This window comes from Rousettus aegyptiacus, unplaced genomic scaffold (genome assembly GCF_014176215.1).
Source record: "Rousettus aegyptiacus isolate mRouAeg1 unplaced genomic scaffold, mRouAeg1.p scaffold_m13_p_6, whole genome shotgun sequence".
Taxonomy (NCBI): Eukaryota; Metazoa; Chordata; class Mammalia; order Chiroptera; family Pteropodidae; genus Rousettus; species Rousettus aegyptiacus.
The window spans coordinates 104184645-104203755 of NW_023416309.1; the positions used below are offsets into that span (position 1 = coordinate 104184645).

The following is a 19111-nucleotide window of genomic DNA, read 5'->3' on the forward strand; positions in this document are numbered from 1 at the left end:
CGATATCCATATAGTGGCTATTTCCCCCCGCACGTGTGTGCCTTTCGGGTTGCAACTTGCGTTAAGAATTGCAGAGTGATCCTTGTGAATTCCGTTTTGCCAGAATGGAATCCAATGATGACACAGAGAATGAGATCACTGAGCGCATCCCCTGTCCCACGTCTGCTTTGGCACAGCACTCGGTCTGGGGAGCCGTGAGATGGGGGTTGAAGTGGGGTTTAGGCGAGAGTCCAAGGAAAGGGGAGCAGATCAGTACCTACTCCCCCAAAGTCAGTGTGCTCTCTGAAAGGCTGAAGCTAGTGACCATCTTCAGAGCAAAGCACTGAGTTTGTCTAAGACCTTCGGAGTTCCTAGTGCACCAGGGTCCAAGTGGGGAGCATATGAGGCTCACTGGCTAGCACTGGAAAATAGGCAGGGCTGCAATGCTTCTTTTGGGGTCACAGGAGAGCACCCAGAACTCTGTCAGGAGTCTTGTGAGCACACAGTGGTAACCAGGACACACTCCAGCTCAGCTTGCCTAAGAGTTGGGTGCCTGTTTGCCCGGCATACAGCAGGCACTCAATAAGTGCTACATTGACTAAATGGTACATGTTAACCTGCGGCTACTTTTTAAGGGTGGTGAGAGTCAACTCTGTACAGGAGGTGGCAACTCCTTTTTGGCCTCTTTTGCTCCCTCTTTCCCTACCCACTCCCAAGGCCCCATGAATGATTCTGGGGGCAGCGCCCACCAATCTGGAGGAGTCAGGGGCCCCTCACTCACCACGGTTAGCTTTCCGGATTTCACTGTACACTGTCTCCGTGCCCTTCATTCCCAGACCTGGAAAGGGACCAGGTACAGGTCAATAGCTGCCTCTGGGCAGCTGGGCAGCCCACTGCTGAAGCAGGGAAATATCTGAGGCTCCCTAGGCCAGGCTGCACCTCACTGTCCCGCCCCATGGGTTACATCTCCAGGAGCACCTGGGCTAACACATAGCCCAGGCCATTTCCTGGCTTTAGAAGATCCTGGTCTACCCAGTGTCACTCAGACAGGAAGTATGAGGTCGTCAAGTCACCGTGGGAACCCTGGACCTGCAGGGCTGCAGGTGGAGAGCCCCCCTACGCAGGCCTGCAGCCTCCAGCTTGGTGGCCCCATCCCTCTTCCCCTGTCACTGCATCCCTGTGTCTAGCTGCTCTGTCAGACCTTTCCAGGAGGCTGGGCTGTGGCCTCCCAACCACCTGTGGTCTCAGTTACAGCCTGAGCATCATCTGTGACTAAGGATCTTCTGGGACTGAGAACCACTTACAAATCTAAACAGCTGGGCTAGTTGATGTCACATGCCAACACCTGGGCCTCATTGCAGATTCTGACTAAACTGGTCTGGGGTGGGCCCTGGCTTTGATTTTTTTAAAGAGCCTCCCAGTGGATTCCAATATGCAGATGGATTGAGATTCTCTGGTCCACAGACAAGAAGAGCCACCCAGGTAGTGGATTCCATCCAGAGGAGATGCAAGGGCTTGAGGGATAAAGAGCTCCCGTAAGGTCATCAGTTTACGCATGCGCAGAGGTTGTGCATGCACAATATAGTGCATCTACATGCATTGTGCACACACGCATAGGATGTATACACACAGTATGCACATAGGACACACTCCTGTGTGCACACTCACATACACATACCCACAAACTCTCCAGAACCGTGATAGAACCTGGCCACTCTTCTGGCTTCTCTCGCCTGCACAAAGGACCAGGAAGTCTCATTGTAGAAAGTTACCCGATGCCATGCGGCCAGTATTCTCCCTCTACAGATTGGGGAACAGAGCCCCAGACAGGATAAGCCACTTCCTGCTGCCACAGTCGGTGCCATGGAGATGTTTCTTTCCTCAGTGGCAGATGGCAGGGGCACACCATGGACTCTAACTGCACCAAGATGCCCTCCACTTAGCATGCTCTAGGGGCAACTGCCCCTCTCGCTCCTGACTCAGCACAAACTCCTCCACTGCCCGCACGGCCCTTTCTCTTTGTCCCATTCTTCCCTGTCCTCCAAGCTTTGGTCCTCCACTTGGGTGCAAACATCTTCACACACCTACATACCTCTCGTGCACTCACGCCTTCCCTATGCAGTTATGCAGGCCCCCTCTGTTCTCGCAGCGCTCTGGGCACACTTGTTCATGACACACTGACATAATTTGTCCCCACAACTGTCTCCCCCGGTGGACCGGGAGCTCCTGCAGGTCTTGTGTACCTCCCAATCCCAGACTCTGCACAGCTACCTGGAGGTACCTGTAAAGATTTGATGTGACAGTTGAGGAACCAGTCAATGTCCCTGTAGGCATCTCTGCCTGAGACCCATGACCTTCAGGAAGGTCTTGGCATAATCAGCCCAATCCTTGAGGTTTTTGCTTTTAGGATTAAAATCCCAGTCATTCATTACACACCAAAAGGCGGCGGCTCTTACGTCAGGACCCGAATGCCAGGAGAAAGCCTAGGGGTTGGCTCAACTCCTTACGGATGAACTCGAGGCACTTGGAGTGGCCAGGGCCTCACAAAAGGCATCCTAGTGACTCCCCCGGGGCGCGAAACAGGAATTAGAACTCAGGAGACTGGCTGGGACACCAGCCGCCCCTGAGGGGAGGGACACCTGCCTCTGTCTAAGAGCACAGCAGAGACGCCCACACCACTCTCCCACCACGACTCAGATCAGGGAGTGGAGAGGGAAGCTCCAGGGACCCCCGTATCTGCTGGAGGTTCGACCACATCCCGAGGGACTCTGCCCAGCGTCAGGCCAGGCAAGCCACTCATTCAGCACAATCCTAACGCCTGCCGTGTGCCGGGAGCCGCAGAAGAGGAGACCTGGTCCCAGCTTGCGGGAGCTCCAGGTTGTGGGGCAGATGGGTGCGAAACAGTGCTGCGAGATGCTGCGTACCAGGCGCAGCCGGCTGTGCCAGCGCATCCTCTGACCCTGCCCCACGCGGAGGTGGGAGGGGCGATGGAGGAAGGAGTGCATCCTGGGGGGTGGGAGGCCGAGCGTGCCGGCCGGACACCCGTGTGAATCCACTGCACCAGGCACATCAGGGGGGGCCGGTGGGCCTCTCTGGTCACCTTGGGGACACTCTAACGCGCCCTGGACCTGAAGAGCTGCACTCAACTCCCTTTTACTTCATAACTGCGTATCAGCTTGGGCGGCGGGGGTGGGGGGCGGCTGGCACTTCTTGGTTGAGCTGCGAAGTTGCAGCGCCCAGTGGTTTCTCCTGCTGCCGTCTTGGTTCTGCCCGGCTCAGCAATGGGTGGGGTGTTGCCAGCTCATCACTATCCCCTCCCCTTGCTGCCCCCCACAGCAGCTGCCTGCTAATGACTAAACCAGCCAACGGGCTGTTTGTCTCTGCTGTCAGAGGTATTTCCGGATGGGGCTTTATATTGGCTTGTTTTTCTGTTAACAGAGAAGGAGATGGCTTCGACATCATGGGGTTTTCCCAGCAATTATCCTCAAAGCAAACATGCAGCAAACTGGGGTTCCTTCCTGCCCTTCCGCCATCCCCAAGGGACCACTTGGTCAGCTGCCAACCAGGACTAGAAATGGACATGGTCCCCATCCCCTCCTCCACCCTAACTGTGTATGAGAAAGGCCTTGAGAAGAGATCACGGGGTTGGCCAAGACCAGGGCAAGTTTACTCAAGTTTACTCATCACTGGCCTTTCATCCACTAAGCCCTTTCCTGGTAACTCCCCACTCAAGAGAAAGCAAAGGGACAGCATCATAGGCCAGGCCTGCCCTCCCCCACTGTCCTCAGTTGCCAAAGAGGCTGGGTCCAGAAAACTCAACATGAATCTTCTAGAAATCCAAGTGACCCTCGTTCTTGCTCTGCTGAGGCCCCCACAGGCCACACGGCACCTTTGTGCAGGTCGGGAAAATGTGACCACCTGGGTGGTTGCGGCGCTGAAGCTGCGCAGCCTTGGCAAGGAAAGCACCCTGCCTCCCTCTGCTCTAGTTTTTCTTCTTTCAACATCCTGCCGCTCCCCACCTTCAAGCACAAAAAGTTAAACCAGACGCTACTGACGGGGAAACATTCCCGAAGGAACCCCTTCCAAGGACAAAACCTTGCTTCCTGCTTCCTCTTTCAGCATCCTTAAATCCTAAGTCTCTGGGCATCAGGCGCAGCCCTCGTAATCCGGCCTCGCCCTGGCCCTACCAGGGCAGGGCCTGGCCTCTGGGAGGAATATCAGGACCTCAAGGCCTGAGCCCACGGCAATGACTGCCAGCTTAAGGGCTTCGTGGGTGTGGAGTGGCAAGAAGATGGTGGGAAAGGCGGGTGGGGTGTCAGGGTGTGTTTCCACGCACTTTCAAAATCCGTGGGCGGCCCTGCTCTTTCGTTATGGTTCCCCTTTCCACTAAATTTAAGTCCTCTTAAGAGGTAGTTAGCTGCTACCCACAAGACAGAGCCCAGGATGCACAGTGATGGACTTGGGAAGGCTGGTGGGGAGCCCCCTACAGTTCCATCTGCCCAGCTCACCCGGAAACGGGCCTGAGCAGCAGACCCCTGTGCTGTCTCCTCTTGGGCATCACGAATTTCACCCAGCTGAACTGGTCGTCACCACTAGCCTGTTCCTCCCAATCTCAGACATCGCAACCATCCGTGCAGAAACAGGTAGCAATTTTGTCTCCGCCTTTCTGGCCGTGAAGTTTTTCATCAGTGCAGTGATCCGTCCCCAGAATATATCTGGAATCCTTCCACTGCAGGCACTTTGGCTCTACCCTCATCCCCTCTTGTCTGCTAATACTCATGGCCCCTTCAATCGTCCTCCATGACAGCCACAAGGATCCTTCCAAAGCCGGAAGTGGGAACCTGCTGATTCTGTGCTTACGGCCTTCCAAACGCACTGAGACTGGAATGCAAAGAGAACTCTGGGGGCCCTGCAAGCCCGGGCCCCAGCCCGTCCTCCCCAGTTTCGTCGCCTCCTCCCCATCTCCCTCTCGCTCTCTCTGCAGGTACCCGATTTTCCTTTCAGATCCTCAAATGAGACAAACTCCGGGCCACCTCACACTCCTCATTTCCTCAGTCCTCCTTCCTCTTGGTGGGGTCACCTTCTTTGTACCCTTCAGGCTGCAGCTTAAATGGCATCCCTCAAACAGGCCTTCTGTGACTACCCAAGCCAAAAAAAGCGCCACCTGTTAGGCCTTCTCACTGTATCCGCTTCTCTCCCTTCTGAGCAGTTAATATAACCTGATACAATTTATTCTTTGATTCCTTCTTTTCCTGGCTCCCAAATGGGCTATTCTTCCCTGGGAGGAACCACACACTCACTTTTGCTGCTGGTCTATTACAGGCCCTTAATTTTTTAATTCAATAGGAGAATTACTTTACAGTGAAATAAAGAGGAGGTGAGCTTCAAGCCCGCCATGGTCCCCATGCCTCCCAGTTCCAGTCCGGACTTAGAAGAGGAATGCCCCGTGCAGTTTTGCAGATGGGGTCACACCAATGCTAGGTCACACCAATTTGCAGGCTATAGGAATTGTGCCCCAGCTGTGCTGCTCACAGCCGAGGGGCTGGATGGGACAGTACTACCTGGAAGGTTCTCGGCCCATACCTGTTGACATGGTACCTGAACTCAATCAAGGGAAGAAGGCAGGAACCCAAAACTCCTTCCAGATTGTGGAGCAAGAGGTGACAAGAGAACACTACCGCCATGTGGCTCTGGCTAATGCTACGTAGGGCTGGTCTGGAAAACAGCCTGGCCTTAGCCCCGGCAGGACCGGGGATGCGAGGCAGTAGCCCCAGGAGCTTCCCGGCAGCTGAGACTAATGTTTCAGGGCTTGCTGTGGACCAGCCCCTCTGAGCCAGGCTCCCTAGCACTGAACTTGAGCTAGGGAGCTCCAGGTCAGTCCCAGAGAGAACCACACATAAAAACAAAACCTGAAGCTAAAGCTTATTCCACTGTTTACATGGAAGGGATTCTGTGTCCCTTTACATAGCGAAGCCCTCACTACCTTTACACATGCATCTCATTTACGCAAACTCAGTGTGCGAGCATCTTTTTAAGGAAGATGCTGGGTTTGGGCAAGGAGTGTGCCTCTGGAAGAAAGCCCAAACACCCAGGAGTGAGGCTGACCTCATAAAGCTTCTCAATAAACACATTTCTTGGCACTTAGTAATTGTTCAATAAAACATATCCGTTATTAGTAGTAAGGCCAATAATAGTTAATGAAATTTTATACCTTAAGGCCAATAATAGTTAATGAAATTTTATACCTTAAAGCCAATAATAGTTAATGAAATTTTATACCTTAAAGCCTGGGTGAGGGGGTCATTGCTCCTGCTCAAGACATGTCCAGCAGGTCTGTCTCCTGACTCCCCTTCTAGGCGGCTGTGAGTAACTAGGCTCCTGGGTCGCAGCCCACTCCGCCTTGTGTGTCTGCACCCAAGGAAAGGGCAAATGTGGGGAATCGCTTGAGGGATGGCATTTACCTTCGTGAGGCTCCAAAGAGGTCACTTCCACTTCTGTGTACTCCACGTCCAAGGTCAGAGGCTCTGCTCAAAGGAACCAGAGCACCGGGTGGTTAGACAGACTCTCCTTGGGGGGCCTCAGATCACATTAGAGACTTCCACTCAAATGATTAAAGTATTCCGTATTTTGAGGGGGAAGCCAGCACAGGTGAACTCCATTTTAAGCGGGCGAGAAGCCCCTGTCTGGGGAAGGCAGTGATGGCCCTGTGCTCCCTGCGGTGTGGAAGGACCTTCCTGCCTGGGTCTCTCTTGTTTCTGCAGTGGGAAGATTTGTAAATGCTCAGAAGATACAGAAAACAGGCAGTACCAGCCATAGCAGTTAACTCAAGAACAGGGGTCCCCGACCCCTGGGCTGTGGACCGATACCGGTCTGTGGCCTATTGGGAACTGGGCCGTATAGCAGGAGGTGAGTGGTGGGCGAGTAAAGCTTCATCTGTATCTACGGCCTCTCGCTAGCACTAGCATCGGGCCTCAGCAGCTCCATCTCAGATCATCAGGCATTAGATTCGCATAGGAGCACCCATCCCCCATGCCAAAAAGGTTGGGGGGAATGCTGTTCTGGAAGCCTCCATGGCCACAGGAATAGAAAGTGATCTCCAAGATGGAAATTATCTCAGGAAATGGGGAAGAGAAATTATCTCAGGAAATGCTCTGAGACTGTGATGCATACACACAGAAAAGCAAGTTAATGAAAGTGGTCAGAAAGCTGAGGTGAAGTCTAGCAAATTAGTTTCTTTTCAACCCAACATAACATTACTGTTTTATTTTGGAAGCCCCAGAGAATCAGGGTTTCTCACCAGCATCTAAAACAGTGAATCTGCAGTCAAGGTGTTTACAGAATCCACGCAGTTCTTTACAGCGTTAGTTCTCAGGACAGCAGCCCCGAGGGGAAGGGAATTTTGAAAAATGATTAAGCCAAACCCTTCTGAGCTTTAGGCAGAAGCAAGCAGTCTATTGGTAATTGTCTTTAAAAATCAGCGGCCATGCTATTTTATTTTAAAGTGTATTTTTCATGTTTATTAAGTACTTAGTATTTATTTGTAATATTTGTATGTTACGTATAAAATATAAATAATTTAATAAATAACATTGTATACCCATTGCACTTTTTAAGAAACAAAACAAAACAAAGTATTTCATTACTTTTGAATTACCCTGTGTGCTTTCCCCCAACCCAGACCCCTAACATTTTTTCTCAACTTTACTGAAATACCATTGACATATAAAATATATAAGTTTAAGGTGTACGACCTGATGATTTGTAGTGATGCTATTTTAAATTTAAAAACAAAAACAAAAAAACACCTCCTCCTCTACTGTCCAAGAGAAAGGAGATCGTCCTGCCTTATTCAGCATCCATTCTGATTTAGGAAGTTCCTTTTAGGATATAACCCAGTTCTTTCCTACTGGAATTCAGGTTACTTTCCCATTAGGATACGAGATAACATCTTTGGAAAAAGCAACCAGCCTTCTCCCTTTTACTTATCTGCTGGTGACAGGGTCATTAAGGGAGGTAGGGAAATATCCATGGGTCGTAACAGTTTTAATTCTTTTCCTAGAGGTCTTTTTAAATGTAAAATTTTCTAATTAAAAAAACTAAATTAAGTAATTACCTTTATTTTCATTCATTGGTTTCATTGCATGGTTTCCAATGTCTTCACTGTAACCTAGTTGAAAAATAGCAATTAGGAATGGGCAATAGAGGAAATTCTAGTTTTCTATGTAACTTTTTAAAAATCCAGTGCCACTAATAAAGGAAGTCAAGCTTCATTTCTTCTGTGTAGCTGCAACCAGCAATGTATCTGGGTTCTGGATCCCCTCCTGTTCCCTCTGTGGCCCCATCCAACCCACTGTGTGGTCTCTTTCAAACACCAGTGGGACGTCCGCCATCCCACAAGAGGGACACTTCTACTTATGAATTGTTCAGGATCCCAGATTGTTCATTTTGAGCAAGTTCATTGGAAATTAAACTTAATTGTAGAAGGGATGGCTCTGTAACCATAAACATGAAAGACACCAGTAAACTAACCTTCTCCAACTGGAGGAATAGAACCATGAGAACATGTTTTAAAGAAATTGCAGTACTTCCAGCCTGCCCTCAGTGGGTGAACATTTTTAAATCTTTTTTATCAAGTTGTTCTTTAGTAAAAAGAATTCTTATAAATGTTATAAATACTATTCCTAAAGAATACATGGCTTTCAATATGTATCTGAACTAAATACTATTGTGACTGCTAAAATATATTTATAAACTGCTATAATCCACATAGAAAATATAAGAATTGGACTATTTCTTACATTTTGAAAATTTGAGGGCAAATCCTATTTTAGTATGTCTATATTAGCATTTAATTTAAAGCATCTCTGTATTTCTGTACAAATAATACAAATAGCCAACAAAACCCACCTTATACTACGAAATGGTATTTTCTTTATAGCACTGGATTACTTTTTGCTAAATATTCACCAACTTTTTCAGAATGTATTTTCTTAAATGGCATATTTGTTTTTTTCTCTTTATAGATGCCTTACTTTTGTCACTAAAAATGTTTTACTTCACTTTTTAAAGGTTTATGATTCAGTACTATAAGAATTTCTCAATTCTCAAAACATATCTCTCAAGTATGCCCTGTAAAAGGCATATCCTAAAATTTTCTTGTATTGCAGAATACAGTTATAGAATTAGAAAGGAACATGGGCGTTCTATTCCCAAACTGCCGATAAAGAAAGAAAACTGCTCCAAATCTGGCCTAGAACAAAACTATTTATGTGATGTAATTATAGGCCCCTCTTGCGCAATGTTGTTCTCCTAGGCCTGATGGGGTTAAAAACTCCTGGGATTGTCTAAGGGCCCTACTGAGCTGACTCAAGCTTGCAATAAGGCTCATGACCAGATATTCCTATATTGTTCCCCCCTTTTTTTTTTTTTTGAAAAAAAAAATGCCTTTATTAACAGAGAAGTATTTAAATTGGCTTCCTGTTGTGGCAAGTTTGAAATTAAACTGTCTTGTGTGTGTAATAAATAATTCCATCTGAGATGTTTTCCAATGCCATAATTTGATATCTCTCTCTTACAAATGGAAAAAGATTACACCTAGGCAATGTCCAAAGCCTCTGAAGGCAACCCAGGAGGGGTAGCCTCAGTTTTATAATTATTGTCCACCTTTCATTCCCCGGGATGTTCAGGAGGTGGCAAAATTAGACTAAAATGCTCTGCTTTCCTTCTTAAGCTTTTGTTTTGCTTACCAGCTCACCATCCAATGATAGATTAGACTAAGTGCTCATGCCCGAAGCCAGGGCTTCCCTACCAACTTTAACCCCACCACCTACAGATTCTGCTTCTAATAAGGGGTAGTGGAGTGGGCAGCAAGTTGGGAGAACCTCTTAGTAACTGCAGGAAACCATGGCTGTACCGTAAGGTCTGTTGGCTTCAGTACTGGCATCGGACAGCACCTTCTCATTGCTGGAGGTCAGAAGTGGTATTGCTGGCCTTAAAACGAAATTTGAAAAGGAAAAAACCATGTAACTCTTTTTCGGCTTTAACTTCAAACCAACAAAATAATCAAGGGAAGATCACGAGAAAACCATGAAGAGACTTCTGAAGTGAGGAAAACTTCTCTCTCATTTGGAAAGCTAATATTTTTTTCCCCAGTCCTAAGATTAATGAACAAACACGTTTTGCTGTTTAAATAGGTGTCAGGGTCAAAGGGCACACAAACAACAGGAGTCCTTTCTCAGGTGGATCCCAACCCCCTGAACTCCTCATTCTGTGCCACAAAGCTATCGTTGGCATAATTTGAGATTTTGGATTTCAAGAACAGTAAAAATAGTACAACCATATTTTTAGGCCAACTCTGTTTTTCCAAGTTAGTGAATTTTTAAAATTCCATGTACTACCATTATTATTTCATAAGGAAAAGGGGGGTTTTACAAGTAACAGTGTAGGAAGGACATGACCTCAGAATGAAGCCATTTCTTCCCATGAAAGGACGCTTGGCAATCTTCCACTGAGACACACACACACACACACACACACACACACACACACACACCTCACACCCTTATTATTCTGAATTTGCCAAGAACCACTGAAAATTTCCTAATGACCAGTGTTTCTCCACAGACAGTCTACCCACACCCACAGTGCAACGGCCTCTCCTCCAGGGACCCACACTGACCTGGACGTCTCCACTGGCATCTGCTTGGCTTTAAAAGAGAAAGAAAAACCAAAGTCAGCAAATCGTGCCCACATCCGCAGCAGATAGGAACACTCATTTCAATCATCTTTGACTTTCTTGAAGATTGATTACCCATAAAAAGAGTACAGAAAGCCCAAGTGTTTTTCTGCTTTAAAAAATATATGTAAGAAAAATTTTAAAAAACCAAAGTAGGTCTTCTCTTGGTCTGAGAGATTTCACGTCATTTCATCCAGAAGTATGACATTTTGTTGTAGCCAGGAGCTGTTGTCTTTAGTGGAATGTGATAGAGATGAAGACAATGGTACAGGGACCAGATTAGCTAGATGAAAGGGCAACTATCTCTTTGATTCAAGACCATTCCAAAAGTAAAGGCGGAATCGTTCCCTGTGCTTTGGATTCCAAGCCGGCCTGAGACCAAGCCTGTCCTCTAACCACGTCTGTTCTGCCATGACCCAATCCCCGTAGGAAGGGGTTTGTTCTGGAGCTTATCTTCTCATTGGGGCTGCAGCTTTCTTCTTCTAGAAAAATCCCAGGGTCCCTCTTTACCTCATCTGCCCATCTCAGGAAGCAGCACCAGGGGCTCCAACAGAACCCACCTTATCCAACAAAAATCTTTGCAGAATTTACTGGTGCTGTACCCTTTTCCACGAGTCCAGGCTAACTGACGGATTCCTGAGCTCCAGTGAGTGATTCTGGCTTCCCTTCCATATATGGCTAACCCCAAGAACAAGACAAAAATCATGGTACAGCAGGGAGATTAACTGGGGACATTTGGTGTGAGGGGCGTGGTGTCTCCATAACACTCACACCCCACTCTACCAACTGCGGGACTAAGTATGGCCAAATGCACAAAAATGGCTTCTTCTGACCATACGTAGATGGAACTTCCCCCCAAATTCCTCTTTCCTGGGTTGCCCACTAGGTAAGCAGTCACATTTCTGCCTAGCTACATTCAGAGGCAGTAAAAGCCCCACACCCACCAAAGCCAAGATCTTTCCTTATCAAGCTGACATGCCAAGGAGAAAATCAACTGTCATCAGTTACATTTCGGCTCCCACTGGGGCAGAGAAGAGCCCCGTCCCCCGGTGAAACCGAAGCCCCTCGTGTCCATGTCTAGTTTCCTAATGAGGGCCATCTGTCAGAATGGAATGAAAGGATGTGCTCACCCTTGGCTTTCTTCAGAAAATAGCATCTGGCCCCAAGTACCAAGATAGCAATTATCACTCCGATGACAACCAATGCAATAAGTGCTTTCTTCCATGGGGCAAGAAAGACTGGAAAGAAGAGAAATTAAAATAGATAAGTTTTTTTTCTCTACCAGCAAGAAACAATATCAGCTTTAAGCAACAAATAACACTGAGTTTTGCTTCTTATAACCGCACACTACACTGAGTATCCACCTCTGAGGGACCCTATGATCATGGCTGCTGCAGAAATGGTAGTTCTTGCTACAGGGTCAGTTATGGTCTTAAAGGACCATAGGACTAAACAGACTCCTTTCTGGGTCTACTTGGTCCTTCCTCTGCTCTAGGAAACCACCCTTCACCATCTGCATGACCCAGTTCCCATGGCCACAGGTGGGCCATGGGTGGGCATTTGATCCAAGATGGGCTAATTGGTTTCTCTCTACCAAGAACTTAGAATTACAACTGTGTGAAATACTTTCGATTCCTTATAATAACCAATTCCTCTTTCATATTTAATTTGAGTGGGTTTTGTCACCTGCAATCAAAGAGCCAAACATTGGTCTCTTAAGAAGCCCTAAACTCCTAAGTGGTGAACTTTCTGGCCTCACCCTTGATAGTCACACTACATCTCCCTGTTGAGACCCCGACTCACCTCTGACTGTCAACATGTTGCTTTGGGGGGCATTTTTGGGAGGGTTGGCTCTGTTGGAGGCCGTGCAGTAATACTGTCCCTCATGCTCCTTGCTAGCCTGTGGATTGAGCCAAATGGCCTGGGTGTCATTCAAGCTGACTTGGTGGAAGGGCCTGACCTCCTTTTCTCTGTAAAACTTGTAGGTGATTGGGTAAGATGCTTTCTTCACAGAGCATAGAAGCACAATTTCTTTCCCAGACTCCACCATCTCATTCAACAGGATAGAGAGCTTGATCTCCTCTACCGGGGCTGAAAAACAGGAAAAAGATTAGCACTGAGAAAAGAAGGGAGGAAGAGAAAGAACATGACACAGCCACCGCTCGTGGCCAGCGTCCTCTTGTGTTATGACTCAGACTTGGATTTTGTCCTTTACTGAAGTCACTCCTCTTATCCCATATTCTTCAGCTCCTCCCGATTAAGCCCAGCAACACAATAACAGATGCCTCCTGTCCTCACAGGTTGATTAAACACAGGATGCTGGGGACTTAGCACCCTTAGCATCCGCTTCACTTATCACCTAAAATAGTACTGATCACTCAGCCTGACTGCACTGTAAACTTAAGTGTTCTTTTGACGTCTATTCTGCATGAGTCTGTGAGTGCACGTGTGTGTGTGCATGTGTTGTGTGTGTGAGTGTGTGTGTATGGTTTCTCTCCCTTTGCTTACAAAGATGCATGGCACTTCCGGATCTTATGAACAAATAATCTTAACTCATGACCTTCTTGTTTTTCTCTTTTCCTTTTTGAGTGGTTTAAACCTATTGCTTTCACATTCTTATTTCCCACTTTCTTGTTACCCCTGAAATCTGACTTCCATCGCTCTGCTTCTGAAACTGTACTCTATCTCTGGCTTTGAAAAAACTCCAAAGGTCACCTGATTCCCTAACTCATCCCTGAGTCTCCAGCAGATTAAATCTGGTGGTATATATTCTTCCTATCTCCCCAGCCTTGGCCTTCCTACGGCTCTCAACTGTCACCCAGAACTTCCTTTGGAGCTCAGCTTCCTCTGGGCTTCTGTGATGCCTCGCAACCCAGATTCTCCTACCTCCTCACCTGCCACTCCCTTGTTATTCACAACTTTCCATCCTATTGCCTCTTAAATATGGATTTCCTGCAAAATTCAGTCCTGTTCTTTTTCTTTTTTTAGGCGAGGCAACTCTTGATTGACCTCACAGATTGCAAGGACCTTGTCAGCTTACGATCCTTTTTTATTTTTTATGCCTACAGCACCTGGTCTTCCTAAGTGGTCTCCCATCCAAGTACTAACCAGGCCCGACCCTGCTAAGCTTCCAAGATCAGACGGGATAGGGCTTATTTAGGGTAGCATGGCTATAGACAGTCCTCAGTTTCCATCTCCATTCTTCATGGTGCTTTCACCTATATTACAGCTTGTCTTTGCACATTTAACACATAAGCACATAGCATTTAATGCCTAAATACATACCTCTAGTCCAGACTACTTCCCTGAATCCCAAGTCTCGATTTTTACCTGGGCATTTCCACCCGGAAGCCCTGCCAGCCTCTCATTCCCAGCAGATCCAAGCAGAACTTATCTTTCTCCCATCTCCCCTTTCCCTGGTTCCACATTCACCTCCCAACTTTTGATACTAAATTGTCTTTCCATGTAGATCTTTCTATTAGTGTGAGAATGGACTTGTCAGCACACTGGCATCTGAGTTATGAATCACCCTCATAAGTGCAGCATGTGGCTGGACCATGGAGCTGCTGGGTCAATGAAAGGGAGCGCACTGCCTGGGACAGGATGGGAAGGGTGGTGGAGGTCAACCGCAAGGGCGGCCTGACCTGACAGCCTCTCTCCTTGTGAAGCACAAAGGGGTAGTGGCAAGCTGAGGTCAGGAGCCAGAGTGTCTTGCTTTAATTCCCAGCCTCACTGCCCACCAGCTGTCTGTTTCAAGTCTTAGTTGCCTCATCCCAAACAAGTATAATATTATTATGGGTCTTGCATGGCTATGGTAAGTATTAATGAGAATAATTTATGAAAATACTTCACACAAAAGTAGACACATCATCAGGGCTCAGGAAATGTTAGCCATTAATGTGGACCCAATCTAAATCAACAGTTTCACATGGGCTTTCATATTAGCTTAGCTTCTTAAGGCAGTATGAGGTCTGAAGTTGCCTAGCCTTCTGACTGATAAAGACACCAGGTAAATCTTCCCAAGACCCCATTCTCATCATGTCCTCCTTCCCTCTTCTGGCTCTACACTGCACAGAGGACAAATTCCCAGCTCTATGGCATTTAATGCCCTTAACAGTTGAGGTCGGCTACTTTTTGAGTTTATATCCAATCATTCTCCATTCCCAACCTTTTTATCCAGCCATCTGATTTACCCATAGTCTTTTGACTATGGGTAAAAGTCTCCATGGAGACTTTGCTCATGTATTTGATCAGGCTGGTAGGCCAACTCTAGTCATTTCTGCTCACCATTACCAAGCCCTGGCTCCTAATCCAGCTCTTCCTGCTCAAGCTAGGTGATAGCATGCTCTAAATACCTATCGCCATCATCATGAGGATATTTCATGTGACAATAACATGTTGCCTACTAATATTTTTTTATGCTCGTTTGTACTCTTATTTAACTATGGTCACATATTTCCCCACTATTTAATCAGGGGAGCTTGTGTTTCTTGTTATATCACTGAAAACAAAGCATATGTCTTTTTCTTTTTTTCAACATGCCCTATAGCACTAGGTGCTTAATATATATTGATGTTAATTTGAAAAGCACCGCTACTTTTAGTAGCAGGAATCTCTTTCCAACTCAAGACGTCCACATGCCATATGTAGATAAGAAGTTATTAAGCAAGAAGAAAGAAGAGGAAGAGGAGGAAGCCTTATACTTTTTTACAACGAGATGCAGGAAATTTCAGAGACGCAAGCCATGGCACTTCTAAGCCTTCCGAAAGGCACAGATAGAGGCTCAAGGGAACACATCCACTCCAGGACAATGGCATATTTCTCTTGAGTATTGAGAAGTCCCAGGCAAACGTTAGCAAGTCCCATGAGACTACAGCCTGAAGCAATAATTGTTGTGGGTTCCACACACAACAGAGTTTGCCTCGCCCCGGGTCAAGTGTAGACCAGAGCTTTCTGGTCTACAATTCTCAGAGATGACTAGAGATGATCGTCAGTTCATCTAGAAAGGAGCAAGTGCTCAGGGAGCCCTCAAGTACAATTTCAGAGCTTCCTTAAGTAGGGGTGCTTCGCTCCTGTTTTAGCAGTTCATTTGAAAGTTTCTCAAAAGGGATGCTACTGGCCACAACTATAGCCCCCTGATATTTTCCAGCCTCATTTACCTGGGCCTTGGTTCTGCTTTGCCACATGTCATGTAGATGGACATTGCCCATGTACCACCCACTTCCATTGTCCACATAATTCCCGGGCAATCACAAACTTTTGAAAATGTGAACTAAAGCCCAAAACTCACATGATTTCTTGTCATAGCACAGCAACTTACCTATCACCTTGAGGGGCAGAAGTTCAGTGATCATTTCAGCGTGGGAATGGCAATTATCCACGATGCACTGATATTCTGTGTCTTCCTTTGGGTTATCTTTGAATACTGCAGGCTCATTTGAGTCCATGTCACGGCTCTCCAAATCCTTATTTGCTTTTAAAAGGCGATAAGAAATAGGTGGGGTTCCATTTGTGGTTTGGCAATGGATTTTTACGGTGTGTCCTTTTATCACCTCAGACCTGGTGTCATAGAAAATCCTGGGCGTGGAGAGCATTTCTAGAATAATAGAGAGAAACAAACTGAAGCAAAACATCCAGCCCAAGGTGTTCTCTCTCTCAACTCTGGGCTTTACTTTCTCTGTCATTACTATAATTTTAAATGCCTGCCTGCTTTGTCCACTTTTATAGGACTCCTTTAAGATTGATAGGTAGTGTGTGTGTGTGTGTGTGTGTGTGTGTGTGTGTGTGTGTGTGTAGGGGAGGGTAAGAGAAAAACGGTGACACAAATTCAAGGGAAACATTACTTCCCCCTAAATATGTATTTATATGTTCATAGATCTCACATGCACATATATACACATCCATATGTGTTCTTTATATTGAGAAACACAGGAAAAGCATAAAAATAGTAACTGGTAGCCAAACAGAATGTATTTTAAAACAAATTATCAGTGTCTCAGGAAATTGCATGCCTCAGAAATGAGAATTCCACTAGGTCATTATTTAAAAGTTAGTTTATTTATAAAGCTTATGTAATCAAATCACCTCCTCCCATGAACGACAAAAAGAATTACAATGTAATGACCCACATTCATCCCTTGCATTCCTTCCTTTTGAGTTAGATGACTCGAGAGTTGACAACAGGATATAATTCTGGTTCAGTTGAGACTAAGCTCTTGCCTGGATAAACCACAGTCACAGGTTAAACTGAAGGACTATGACTAAATAATAACAGTGACAGTGACAGCTTGACCAGAATTCCACATTCATCTAGAACCCTGTACTCAGAGTGTGTCCAGGGCCCAGCAGACCAGCATCCACAAGGTGCCTAGTTAGAGATGCCACATCTGGCCTCATCTCCACCTGTATTCCAATTGGGTTTCACATGCACATTCAAGTCTGAGAAGCAAGGCTCCAGGTGGTCCCAATACCTACATTCTGCTCACTGGAAGTCCTAGCTCTACTGGTCAGCCAGGACACGGACTAAAAACTGGAGTTTCCGTCTTAAAGTTTAGTATCGACTAAGCAGTGTCCCCTACATGAACTTTGGGGATGCATGCCTGCTCTAGTATCCCAAATCTTGCCAATTCAGAGGCCACATCATCAGAATGCAGCCACAATAAGGCTATGAACTTGATTTTGGCCAACAACATTTTCTTCGTATTGTGTCTCTCACATACTCTAATAGATATACGCACTCACTTCTGTTCAGTCTCTTGATTTCACTCCTCTCTCTTTCCCTTGAGTTCTTACCCTGCCTTACTTAGCCAGATCTGCCTTCAGACTGGACAGGGTGGCGGCTGGTGATAAATTCCCTTTCTCCCATTCAATCTCAAGACTTCCCAAGCCAGTGAGGATGTACTCACCACACACAGTTATCTGGACCGCGTTGCTTTTCTTGACCACCTTGCCAATTCCTGCGACGCAAGTATATGTCCCGCTGTCCCAAGCTGAGACTTTCTTGGTGAAATTCTGAGCCTGCGACAGGATCATGTCTTCCTTCTGGATGGTGAAGTTGGCTGGAGGTGCTCCTGGGACAGAGCACCACAGGTCCAGGCTTTCACCCTGGTCCAGAAGCGTGGCAGAAGATTCCAGCTTCGGCTTGGAAAATAGCTCTGAAAAGCCAGTGAGTGAGTGGAATGCAGTGAGATGTTTCTGGGCATCACTCTCAGCACCCCCTTGCAGAGTGCCCTGGCCCAGCTGCTTTTGGCAGAACCAACCCCCAGCTAGCTTCCTACCAAAAGTTTTCCTTTGCTTCTCAAATACCCGATAATCACACAATTAAAGAGCTAGGGTTCGTTCTTCCCCTGGGGTCCCAGCGGCAGGTTTGCCTTCCATGTTAATCCAATTGACTTCACAGACGTGGATAAGAAAAGTTTTGCGACTTGTAATGCCGCAAGTAAGGATTCATGCGTTCACCCATTTATTCGTTCACTCACACATTTTATTCCACAAGTATTTATTTCAGGCTGTTTCTGTGCTGGGCACCTCACTTGGTATTGAGGAGACAGCAGTGAAAAAGAAACAGTCTTCGCCTTCTCATGACTTCAAAGTGCTTACATCTGGTGGGTAATTCAGACACGGTGTTTACAGCAGGGCCCATGGGGGCAGGACGCTGAACCTAGGCTCGGGGAATCAGGAAAGGACTCTTGGAGGAAGTCATGTAGGCAAAGAGGAAAAGAGTCGTAGACAGAGGGAACAGCATATGGAAGACCTGGCCAGAAGTTCAAGCACCTGAAACTTCAGTCAGCCTGAAGCACAGCGGGAGTAGAAAAGACCAAAGGAAGGCCTGTAGGTCTTGAAGGACCTTGGGACCCCCCTAAACAAGTGTGGACTGCATCCTTGGAGCAACGGGAAGCATGGAGCGCCTGAGTCAAGGGAAGGGCATCAGATGTATGTTGTGGGGAGATGTCGGAAGGAGAGTGGATGGGTTGGAGGGGCCCAGGCGGGAAGCAGGGGTGGGGATGCAGTGCAGGCTCGAGGCAGAGTGACGACATGCGGCTGGGGAGAAGTGGCAGCCGGCCACCACCGCCTCAGCGCTTCCCGCGGAGGAGACCGAAGATGACGCCTTGTGTCTCCTGAGGCCAAGCTGTCAGTCACGACATTCTGCACCACTTTAAGGAGTTATTAGTACCCTAATCTAGGTTGGATGGTAACAGTAGCAAAGGCTGAAGTTAACTTTTAAGGACTTTTGTCATCTCCTTATTTAAATATTCCCTGAAATATGACAATATTTCATAGTTATGGTATATGTGTTTATTTTCAGCGACAGGAAAATTACTACTACTTAACCAATGTGAAGACTTGAATCCTTCATGTAAACCAGTGTACCCCGACTTCATTGTTATGGTCCCTAAT

At 46.9% G+C, this 19111-nt stretch overlaps 1 protein-coding gene and 1 pseudogene across 10 annotated transcripts in view; both read right to left on the bottom strand.

The window, feature by feature from the left end:
- PECAM1 (platelet and endothelial cell adhesion molecule 1) overlaps window positions 1-19111 on the bottom strand; it is a 70460-nt gene that overhangs the window by 14493 nt on the left and 36856 nt on the right. For 6 of the 10 annotated variants that reach the window (XM_016128892.2, XM_016128919.2, XM_016128884.2 and 3 more), the window contains 9 exons: window positions 17620-17868; window positions 16035-16310; window positions 12518-12805; window positions 11845-11952; window positions 10658-10685; window positions 9893-9969; window positions 8093-8146; window positions 6441-6503; window positions 761-817 (listed from right to left, as the gene is read on the bottom strand). In XM_016128892.2, coding sequence (XP_015984378.2) covers window positions 761-817; window positions 6441-6503; window positions 8093-8146; window positions 9893-9969; window positions 10658-10685; window positions 11845-11952; window positions 12518-12805; window positions 16035-16310; window positions 17620-17868 — 1200 coding nt within the window. The other 4 variants (XM_016128928.2, XM_016128937.2, XM_016128875.2 and 1 more) reach the window with 2 other exon arrangements.
- LOC118604566 lies at window positions 13774-13892 on the bottom strand (annotated as a pseudogene).